The sequence below is a fragment of the Silurus aristotelis genome, assembly GCF_946808225.1.
Source record: "Silurus aristotelis genome assembly, chromosome: 27".
Taxonomy (NCBI): Eukaryota; Metazoa; Chordata; class Actinopteri; order Siluriformes; family Siluridae; genus Silurus; species Silurus aristotelis.
In genome coordinates, this window is record NC_139600.1 from 11,961,997 (window position 1) to 11,973,819 (window position 11,823).

Below are 11,823 nucleotides of genomic sequence, written 5' to 3' on the forward strand. Positions count from 1 at the left end.
GAATCAGCACACCATTAAAGGGCATTAATTCTTCACATTCTTACAGATTATTCAATATTGTGCATTACAAGTAATATACAGTAACTAAAAAAGTTCCCTATTTCAAGGGAATTTAATGCCCTAAGGGGGAAATTGATGTAAAATGTACAATTAAAAAAAGAAAAACAAATGATCATGATCACAAATGATAGTGGATATGTTTGACAGCGAGGAAAACAAACATTATGAATTTATCCAAACTTATGATTTCTAAATGCCTGGGAGGTGGTAAGGATTTTCTGTATTGAATTAGGTGTCATGACAATTTCAAAATGATTACAGCAAAAAAGGAAAAATTATGATTATTAGTATTTACATGAATTCTTAGTACTACTCTAAAAAATCTTTAAATGCGTACAGCTGTGTTTTGAACCTGATTTGAATGTTTTGTTTTTTATTATAATTACATAGCAAAACTCTACAATAATTCTGAGCTATTATCTTAAACTTAAACCTAGGCTTAACTCTGATAATCTAATGATTTATAAAACAACAAGCCATTTTAAATACATCAATCAATAATATCGTAAATAGGAACAACACAATTTTTTTCCTATATACATTTCCTAAAAGAAACTGTACTTCTACCCATTGGTGTATTTGATTAGCTTGTACCATATCAAATCTTATGCGTCTGGCTTTTTCTTTCTTTGTTATGTAATCACTACTTCTTTTTCTTCTTTATGCACTCATTAAGTTTTTCATTATAGGACAGTCACCATCAGAACTGCACTTTCCCGCTTCCTGAAAACATGAAAATTTATTTTATTTTATTGTTACAATCAAGACAAGGGCATAAATGGGTGTTAATTATGGCTCTAAATTGGTAATAACAATAATACTAACAGCAAATGCAAATAATTTGTATTATTTTTAGGCAACATCCAGTTTCACCAATATTTGTATGTTCTTCAGAGAGATTATATTAAGAATTAAGCTTGCATTGGAATAGAAGTTTTTAGAAGAGCCAGAAACATTATTTAGATTCAATATTGGTTAACTTTATATTGCTTACTTAATTATTTCTATTAGATGAGTTTGTGTTCAGAGCCGGACAACTCAATGGCATGGAGATTAGAATTATTTATGGGCCCATTCAGCGAAGAATATGCTATATTTGTGGTTTAAGCACCAAAGGAAATTTACTTTTTGTACATTTGACCATTTTTACCATTGATTCCTTTAGTTTTCTTTGTTTTGTTTTTTTAAACCAAAACCTCTAACTGTTTAGTCTCACCAGTTTAGATTGTTTTTTGATGTGCCTTTTGCCGACTATTACTACGATTTCAGGCAAACTGACCTGTGATACTTAGTGATGATCAAAAATATTGATATTGACATTTTTAAATAGTATGACTGCTACACTTCTAATGAAGCGGTGCTTAATTTGCTTAAAAAGCTGTCATGAAGTCAGATTAAAATGTTACTGCTGCAAAGGGGTCATATCTGATCTAATTGAAAAACATGGCTTTTATGTGTCTGAGCAAGCATTTGAAAAAGTTAAAGAATTACTTTAAATTTAGTTTACTTATTACTTTCATTTACTTTAGTAATAATCACAGTATTCATATACACTTTCTTACCATTTTAAGTTTTAGTTTCCAGTTCTGGTTCCTTTGTCCAGCAGACCTGAAGTACTGGTGAATGGACAGTGACCAATTTCAACTATGAAGAAAAATTAAATTTGTGTTTTGCAATTCTTCATATACAGTATATAGCATAATACACATGTATATAAAATAGAGCCTTCCAGCATCTCTGGTGTTATGTTTTTCTGACTTCATCTACTCAACTCATCTACTGGAAACAGACCACCACTGATCGATCACTGACCAAATGTATTTATGGGCTAGTGAAACATTTTAATACAACAATGACAGTAACATATTCGTAGTGGCGAATGTTGGTGCTCATTGCACTTATTATACTATTATTTCTTATAACAGGGTGGTATGCAACAGGCCATTTAGCACTACAGAGAGGATACAATCAATTATGAGCAAAAAGTGTAGCTATCGGTGTACCTAATATACTGTAAGTGTACCTAATATACTGACAACTAAGTGTACAGTCTTACAAACACACACCTTTTGAAGAACTTTGTCCCTCATGGAAGGATTATTGAGATCCTCACTGCTTTTAAACTTTAATCTCACAAATGCTCTCCTAAAAACAGGCACTATGAAAAAAACAGTGTTGATATTCAGCAACTGTTAAACTTAAAATTAATATAAAACTGTGAAATAAATATAAATGTGTGTCACCTGGAGTTCCATAGACTTCTACTTCACAGAGAGTGAGGTACTGGAAAATATTTGGAATGATGATGTTCACGTAACGCCCCCTCATATTGCAAGTGTAGCTTACAGAGGCACCAGCAGGGATGGTAGAGATAACAACACATCTGTAGAAAAAAAGAGAAAGAAAGATGTTGGAATAATGTTTTATATATAAAATACGGTCTATATAAAATCTGTTTATAGTAGTCAAACCCTAAATAAGTAATGTAAATAATCTATAAAAGATAATAAAAAAAACAAAGAAGCATGACATTAATAACAATTAATAGCATGCTTTGTGAACTGTTAAAGCTTTATAATTAAACACATTATTTTTTTATTTTTTGGTATTTATAAATACATTAAAAAGTTTCACCTGGGGTTATCATTGCCGTTGTTAACTAAGGAGCTGCCAATGTGAATCTCAGCACCATTTATCCGGGTTGGAACAGCATCACCTCTGTTAGTGATGATTACATAGCTAATATCATACACTGCCAACAAATCCACCCTCCACCATGAGTTTATCTGACCATCTGTGTGTGTGCATGAGTAGGAATACAGGCTCGATGCTCTGTTACCATCAATAGCAAGGTAAGCATAAAAATTCTGGAATAAAGAAGATTGTGTTGCTATTCCTTTTAAAGCCACATTTTCTGAAAGGAAGAAAATAAATTCATTTATTAAAACTGTATCTGTGCATGTCTGCTTTACATATAAACACATATGCACCAGGGTATATAAATATATATACAATACAACATACACATATTATATACAGTATATATATATATATATATATATATATATATATATATATATATATATATATATATATATATATATATATATATATATATATATATATATACAGTACAGACCAAAAGTTTGGACACACCTTCCCATTGAAAGAGCTTTCTTTATTTTCATGACTATGTAAATTGTAGAGTCACACTGAAGGCATCAAGGGTTATTTGACCAAGAAGGAGAGTGATGGGGTGCTGCGCCAGATGACCTGGCCTCCACAGTCACCGGACCTGAACCCAATCGAGATGGTTTAGGGGTGAGCTGGACCGCAGAGTGAAGGCAAAAGGGCCAACAAGTGCCAAGCATCTCTCAGGGAACTCCTTCAAGACTGTTGGAAGACCATTTCAGGTGACTACCTCTTGAAGCTCATCAAGAAAATGCCAAAAGTGTGCAAAGCAGTAATCAAAGCAAAAGGTGGCTACTTTGAAAAACCTAGAAAAAGAAATTTTTCAGTTGTTTCACACTTTTATGTTATGTATATAATTCCATATATAATTCCACATGTGTTAATTCATAGTTTTGATGCCTTCAGTGTGAATCTACAATTTTTATTGTCATGAAAATAAAGAAAACTCTTTGAATGAGAAGGTGTGTCCAAACTTTTGGTCTGTACTGTATATACACATACAATTATTTTCTTCTGATAAATAACATGATTTATCATGGGATAAACAACATGATATACTTCTGTATACCATTATGTTCTTACCGAGTTGATGGGTCAATGTCCATTGCAATGAGACAATGCATATCTCTGTACAGAAATGTATAATTTAGTATTAATGCAGTTAAAAATATACATGAAATCATTTGACTCTTATTCTGTGTTTACCTAAAAAATTGACCATGGGCCTCAGTGAAATCTTCATTTTCTGCTCAAATAGAAAAATAACAATTTTACACATTTTACAACAGCAGTTGGTTTAGGAAAGATATTCAATAACACTTTTATGTGAATATTCCTATAATGTGTATATAGCATTTCCAATTCTATAAAGTGCATCATATAGCATATAAAAATTTTTTTTTATGTATTAAACCAAATAAGAGAGTTTAGAGAGAGTTCTTACCTTACTAAGCTCTCTGACCCTTTTAAACTCTGAGCTGTTAACTTGGTGTTTCAGAAAATGTTTATGTAGTTTATTTAAAAGTCAAATTCTTTTTGTGTTGAACACCTCATTTGAAATACTTTGAGGTGTTCAAAGTATGGCTCTGACATGTACTAATGTAAAAATTGTGTTTTTAAATTACGTAAATCATTAGAACGCCAATCACAAAAAAAAGTTAAATGAGGTTAAACTGAAGAAACAACCAATTCTAACTTTCATACGGATAACATAATCAAAGAATATTTATTTATGAAAAGTAGACGTTTAGAGTTTTTCTACGTTATTATTTATTATTTATGTCTGTATAAAGAGATGACGATGACCTTTTCTTTATTTTACAAATCACAGCATTTTGCTGTTATTGTAATTGTAGACACTTTACAGATTCAAATGATGTATTGCTCTTGTACAATCATAAAAGACAAGAATAATTTAAGTTCGTTTTGGCGTTATGAGGAAAAAAGTCACAAAATGGACCGGCAAGTTTGTCGACCCCAGAGGGTTAATTGTTAACCAAGAATTTCACATTTTCTTACCTAATAAATGTATCCCGGCTGAACATCCATCATAAAGAACGCAAGCAAAGAATAAATGATGATGATCAGGTGATCAAGAATGTGTCTGTTCTCAGTCATGTTTATATCGCTGACTCCCCCTCTCTCATCCACGTTAACCCCATACTTCTTACTGAGCTTCGTAAACTAGCCTACATCTATGGTGTGTGAGAGTCAGGAATTAAGACACTAGTTGTTAATTAAAAAAGCCAGTGAGCACAGTGAGGAGTGAGGAGAGAAAAATATTGACATTTCACCAAATAGATTAAAACTAAAGTAATGAGCCTGTTTTTAAAAATGTAACTAGTAGAAAGTAAAAAGTTGTCCTAAATATAAATATTGAATTGTATTGTAGTATTGCTACCAGGAAAATCTACTTAAGTACAGTAAAGAAGTATTTGTACTTCATTATTACCCAACTCATTTTAGTTTAAAAATGCATACAGAAATACCTAAAAATGTATATCTAGCATGCCAATCAAATCAGTATCTTATTTCTGAAAATGTATACAAATGTGTTACACAAAGTGAAAATAAAAATGTCATGGCTAAATCTGATATAATGATCCACCAATAATTCTAAACACTGTTTAATCATATCTCTATTTTTTAGGCCATTTTGTGCAGATGCATGTATATTAATAAAATAATACTAAATAACAGAATGATAGAAATTAATAGCAGATAATATTCCTGTGGTAATAATATTCATTCAAAGGCTTTTTAGTGTTTTTTGTTTTTATTTAATGACATTGGCTGTTATTTCTTTATTATTATATAGAAATACTAGTTGTTTCAATGGTTTCCGGGTGTGTGACTTAGGTAAGAATGATTTGCATAAATTGGCCAAAAGCAAAAGTCATGCAAAGTAATCCGTTTTTGACAAAGGTCAAACCACCAATACACTGCATTAACCCTTAAAATATTTGTTAAAAATATTTAAACTACAGATGAACTGCAGTTAGTATACACATCAAACATCAGAATGGAAAACAATGTGAAATCAGTGACAATAGTATGTTTAATAGTGCCAGGTGATCTGGTTTAAGAAGTTTCAGATATGATCTGATAGGATCTTCACACAAGGCAGTCATCGGAGTTTTCACAGAATTGTGGCAAAAACTGTTGATGAATGAGATCTGAGTAGAATTATCAGACATGTTTAAACTGACAGCAAAGCAATGTTAATAATAATTCTTGCAAAAGTAGTGAATAGAACAGAAACATCCAATGTGTCCAACCAAGCCGCAACCAAATTAGATACCACTCCTGTCTGTCAGCCATGAACAGGACTTTGAGGCTACTGTGGTCACGGACTCAGTTAAGCTTGAAAATTACAGCTTGATTGGATGAATTTTGGCATCTGGCATAGATCCAAGATACATTTTTGAAAAGTGCTGCTCACCTGATAGTGACTTGATGATATCCTTGTTACAAGGCAATGGATATTTATCCACCTACACGACTGGTTTAATTGTGAACTTAAAGTCAGCACAGTTTCTCCACTTTTCTTGACAATTGGAACTATAGGTGTAGCCCAGTTGGTTCAGCTTACTTTAGACAGAATTTCCTGGTCTTCTAATTACTTTAGCTCAGCCTCCACCTTTGGGTGTACTAAATTTGGTTAATCCTTGTGGAATTTTGGCTGCTCTCAATAGTGAACCTTGCTTTAATGTGTTTGTGTTCCAAAATGCCATCTTGGAAAACTTGTGTGGAGAGTTTTTCAAAATGGTCTTTGTAATCCTTGTATATTATTGACAGCATGTTCCTGTGTCAAGATTTTGCTCCTTCAATATGGAGTCACCCAGATCATTTTGTGATCTGTCACTTTACATTAAAGTGAATTCTATTTTGGCAAAAAATATCTTTTTAGTGCTCTCACTGTGCAAGCGACTCCTATACTGATTCTGTCTTTGTTGATTCTGATTATGACGGCAAAAGTGCTTCAAGATTATCAAGGGTTTTAGATTCAAATGCATTTGCAGCACATTCACACAATTTCCTTGGCTGTTTTCTCCACTGGATTAACTAGCACAATCAATAGTGAAATAAATGCAGTTACCAGCGTGACACTTAAACAGGTAGTTGTAATGGACACTTTTTACTTAAGTACATGTCAGAGCCCAAACTTCTCTACTTCTACTTGAGTAAAACATTATAGTCAGTACTTTAACTTTTACCCAAGTATTTAAAAATATAAGTATTTGTACTTCTAATTAAGTGAAGGATGTGTGTACTTTTCCCACCTCTGATCATATACAACCCAGCCTTTCTCTACTTTTTTAGGTCCACACCAATGCCAGTGAGCTGGGACTGGGTCCATTAAATCTGACAATCTGACACACTCATAAGGTGGACCATGCTGCTGGAAAAATATTTCAACACCAGACCTGATGCTTTGTCTAGGGCTGCTGTATCACTTGTAATGTAGGTAGCTGCATGCTTAAATGTGTAAGAAAAAATGATGAGGACAACGTTGTTCGTAATGAAGAAGTTTATAACAGCGTAGCAGTGACAAAATAAATCGGAGTCAAAAAGAACGCAAAACAAACTGTGCCCAGACATTTTATACTGTTCTTCCCTTTGAAGTGTAGATATGATTTAGCCTTTTAATGTAAATGTAGTGTAGAAAATGAGTAAAGTAACACATGGCTGGGTGATACCACTAACTGTCAGGTTAGGGTATTGTTTAAAAGATAATCATGGTCTCAGGCACCTTTTGCTTAGAGATAGTTCTTGATGGCTTGCTGCCTCTGCCAGACTGATTAAATTAAAACTATGATTAAGATTGTTCCAACTAAAAATCTACATTAAACTACATATCTACTTTTAAAACTATTTTTGAAATGTAAGCTGTTTTGCGGATAGGATCATTTTGATATAGCGTGGGGTGGAATCTAGGTTGAGGCAGACAGTAAATTTTTACAAATGTCATCCACCTTCATGAGACTGACCTCCTCTATTCCCTGTCTAAAATTGCCTAAGCTCAGGACAGAGATGGCACAATAAACATGTTAAAAGCCACACTGCAACTCCAAAAAACACTTACTCACTGGATTAACTTTGATGCCCATCAAGGCATACTGTACCAGAAGTTTCCACAAAAAGATCAAGGAGAGAAATACCTTGTAGTACCACTAACCTTCACCACAGGTTTCCTCCACTATTTCCATACTAGCCTTTGGGGGGGACAGCTTAAGACTCTGCTATAGGTGCAGGAGTTAGCCTGGTGGCCAATTGTGCAGAAGGATGTCTGCGAGTATGTGCAGCTGTGTACTAGCTGTCAAAAAATAAACATGCCTTCAGGGTTCATGCAGTCCAGGGAGAGGCTAGAGCCAGCGCTTACTTTGGGACTTGACTTAATGCGACTATTCCCCACCTTTAAAAAGTGAAACTCCTACCTGCTGTTGATTTAGGACTTCTTTAATATGTGGGTGGAGATGTTTCCTCTATGGGGCAGCAAAGCTTAGAAGGTCCTAAAGATCCTTAAGGAGAAAATCTTTGCCTGATGGGTCACAACCAAGTACATGGTCTCTAAATGTTGACTCTGGTTTACATCACAGCTATTTATAGAATACTGCAATTCTGTAAAAGGCTATATAGTAATATATATACAGTGAGGAAAATAAGTATTTGAACACCGTGCTATTTTGCAAGTTCTCCCACTTAAAAATCATGGAGGGGTCTGAAATTGTCATCGTAGGTGCATGTCCACTGTGAGAGACATAATCAGAATCAGTTTGCACACACTGCAGGAGGGATTTTGGCCCACTCCTCCACACAGATCTTCTCTAGCTCAGTCAGGTTTCTGGCCTGTCGCTGAGAGTTTGAGCTCACTCCAACGATTCTCTGTTGGGTTTAGGTCTGGAGACTGGCTAGGCCACACCAGAACCTTGATATGCTTCTTACAGAGCCACTCCTTGGTTATCCTGGCTGTGTGCTTCGGGTCATTGTCATGTTGGAAAACCCAGCCTCGACCCATCTTCAATGCTCTAAATGAGGGAAGGAGGTTGTTCCCTAAAATCTCTCAATACATGGTTCCGGTCATCCTCTCCTTAATACAGTGCAGTCGCCCTGTCCCATGTGCAGAAAAACACCCCCAAAGCATGATGCTACCACCTCCATGCTTCACAGTAGGGATGGTGTTCTTGGAATGGTACTCATCATTCTTCTTCCTCCAAACACGTTTAGTGGAATTATGACCCAAAAGTTCTATTTTGGTCTCATCTGACTTTCTCCCATGACTCCTCTGGATCATCCAAATGGTCATTGGCAAACTTAAGACGTGCCTGGACATGTGCTGGTTTAAGCAGGGGAACCTTCCGTGCCATGCATGATTTCAAACCATGATGTCTTAGTGTATTACCAACAGTAACCTTGGAAACGGTGGTCCCAGCTCTTTTCAGGTCATTGATGAGCTCCTCCTGTGTAGTTCTGGGCTGATTTCTTACCTTCCTTAGGATCATTAAGACCCCACGAGGTGAGATCTTACATGGAGCCCCAGTCCGAGGAAGATTGACAGTCATGTTTAGCTTCTTCCATTTTTTAATGATTGCTCCAACAGTGGACCTTTTTTCACCAAGCTGCTTGGCAATTTCCCCAGTAGCCCTTTTCAGCTTTTTGGAGGTGTACAATTTTGTCTCTAGTGTCTTTGGACAGCTCTTTGGTCTTGGCCATGTTAGTAGTTGGATTCTTACTGATTGTATGGGGTGGACAGGTGTCTTTATGCAGCTAACGACCTCAAACAGGTGCATCTAATTTAGGATAATAAATGTAGTGGAGGTGGACATTTTAAAGGCAGACTAACAGGTCTTTGAGGGTCAGAATTCTAGCTGATAGACAGGTGTTAAAATAATTATTTGCAGCTGTATCATACAAATAAATAGTTTAAAAATCATATATTGTGATTTATAGATTTTTTTTTTTTTAGATTATGTCTCTCACAGTGGACATGCACCTACGATGACAATTTCAGACCCCTCCATGATTTCTAAGTGGGAGAACTTGCAAAATAGCAGGGTGTTCAAATACTTATTTTCCTCACTGTATATATATCCTTGACTGTGTTACAGTTCCGTGTGCATTACTCAGAACAACCTGGCTTATGACCAAGGGGGGCCTCAAAAAGTAGTGCTCCCTTTATACATCAAACATGTCCCTGAATAAATGTTATCTATACAGATAAAACAACTGTCAGACCTGCCACAAATGACAATTTCACTGGTCGTTTTCATGGTTACAACAAGGTGTGGCTTCAATGCAGATTCAGTGTGTTTGACCTTTGTCAAGAAAGAAAGTATTTTAAATGAATTAGCCTAAAGCAAATGTAATTCATGTCAAACATCAAAATGGTGGTAAAAATCTAATTTCAGTGACAGTGGTATGGTTGTTGTTGCAAGGTGAGCTAGTTTCAGAATTTTCGGATCAGCACCTCCAGTTCCTTGAATATGCAAAATGTATGTGGAATACTACTATCAAATCCTGTGCTTATACACGTGTGTAGAGACAAGTGACTTGTAAACTTTGTGCTCTTTTTATTTATTTTGTCCCAATTTTATTAGTACATACACTTTTTAGTGAATACCTCTTTCTCTTATACTTAACAAAACAAATTACCTGAATTAATCTCGTACAAAAAATAAAATAAAATAAAATCAATAAAACAAATGGTCAATTTCAAAGTGAAGTTCATCCAAGTTCAAGTGTTGAGAGTTGTGTTGGTTGCATCACTTTTCTCTCACTGGCTCACTTTGTTTAGGAAAACACTGTTGATGTATGCAGGCTGCTAGTAAAAACATATACTGTAGGTGTGACCAAACACGTGCTTCTTTACACACGTTCAATGCTCAACCGCCCCCTCTTTGCTACAGATATGTTTCCTAAACATGTTTATAGTAGGCATAATCACTTTACACAAATTGAATTTTCTGTGCGCTCTCTTTCAATAACACAGCCTTCACATAAAACTGTAGAACAATAGGGAGAGAGGATGCACCTGCCCATGACCCAAGTAAAAGCTAAAATACTATACTTCCATTAGCCCAATTGGAAACCTATTTGGTTTTGCTCGCCCACCCAGGTTCCCAGGTGCTCTTAGGTGTAAGCTACTGCCAGACATTACTATAAATAATAATGTTGTCCAAGTAGGCAGCAGCGTATGTATTAAGAGGACAAACGATTCTGTTTATCAGATGTGAAAAGGTTTATGGGACTCTGAACAACCCAAATGGAAGCATTACAAACTGGTGTAGCCCCAATGGAGTTTCTTTGCTTAATATCAATGCAGGACCCATCTATGCACGTTTCTCTCAAAAGAAGCTGAAAGGTTGGGTAATTTATTATCAGAATCAGCAGGTGAGATGGGTAATAACTACAACCTTGATTTTGTACTTTTCGCTGCTATATATAATAGAGAAAGCCACTAATGGATATTCATATATATTGCCATGCACACACTTCACCTTCACCATGCGAGATGTTTTCAATGCCTCACACTGAACCTGGCGCTGGTGGATAGTGGTTTAATCACAGCCCGAATACACCAAAACATAGTATGTAACCATTTGAATACACGGTATGCTAGGCATACGGCATGTTGTGGTACATCCTAGCTTGATCAGGGGTATCCTGTGGCATGTCAAGAGTCCAAACCACCATTGCCACCACCATAGACACCCCCAAAAAAAGGGAGAGGCAGAAGAAGAGGAAAGGTAATCAGAGGAAGAAAAAGAGGAATCAGCCACTCTCTGCTGATTGGGGGTCCTGCAAATCCATGGTATGATTGTTCATTCCAGGTCAGTGTAATTCAGCACAAAGAGCTGCTGGACAGCAAGCTGGGCTTTCCTAGAGACGAGTGGCAGCAGGTGGCATGACTGTTCCTATGCCACCTAGGATTACTTTAGATATAATATTTGAAGTATGTTTATTATATTATTATAAATATTTTACATTAAGAACACTTTCTTATGTATGTATTTTTTGTGCCATGTTTTGTTCCTTATCTCAAGAGTTAATAAATATGCAAAATAAAAAAAT

At 35.5% G+C, this 11,823-nt stretch overlaps 1 protein-coding gene across 3 annotated transcripts; it reads right to left on the reverse strand.

Annotated features, from left to right (window-relative positions):
• Window positions 1-204: 204 nt before the first annotated feature.
• On the reverse strand, window positions 205-4,891 carry LOC310721377 (fucolectin-like). 3 transcript variants are annotated; one of them, XM_083533041.1, is made up of 8 exons: window positions 4,771-4,891; window positions 3,958-3,997; window positions 3,835-3,879; window positions 2,695-2,974; window positions 2,304-2,443; window positions 2,127-2,218; window positions 1,623-1,704; window positions 205-783 (listed from the first exon to the last, which is right to left on the reverse strand). In XM_083533041.1, the coding sequence occupies exons 2-7, from the start codon at window positions 3,992-3,994 to the stop codon at window positions 1,627-1,629; spliced, it is 672 nt and encodes a 223-aa protein (XP_083389167.1). In that variant the 5' UTR covers window positions 3,995-3,997; window positions 4,771-4,891; the 3' UTR covers window positions 205-783; window positions 1,623-1,626. The 3 variants fall into 3 exon arrangements, with proteins under 3 accessions (XP_083389167.1, XP_083389166.1, XP_083389165.1); XM_083533040.1 differs by lacking the exon at window positions 4,771-4,891 and adding an exon at window positions 4,196-4,203; XM_083533039.1 differs by lacking the exon at window positions 4,771-4,891 and having other exon boundaries at window positions 3,958-4,076.
• Between the last annotated feature and the right edge of the window lie 6,932 nt (window positions 4,892-11,823).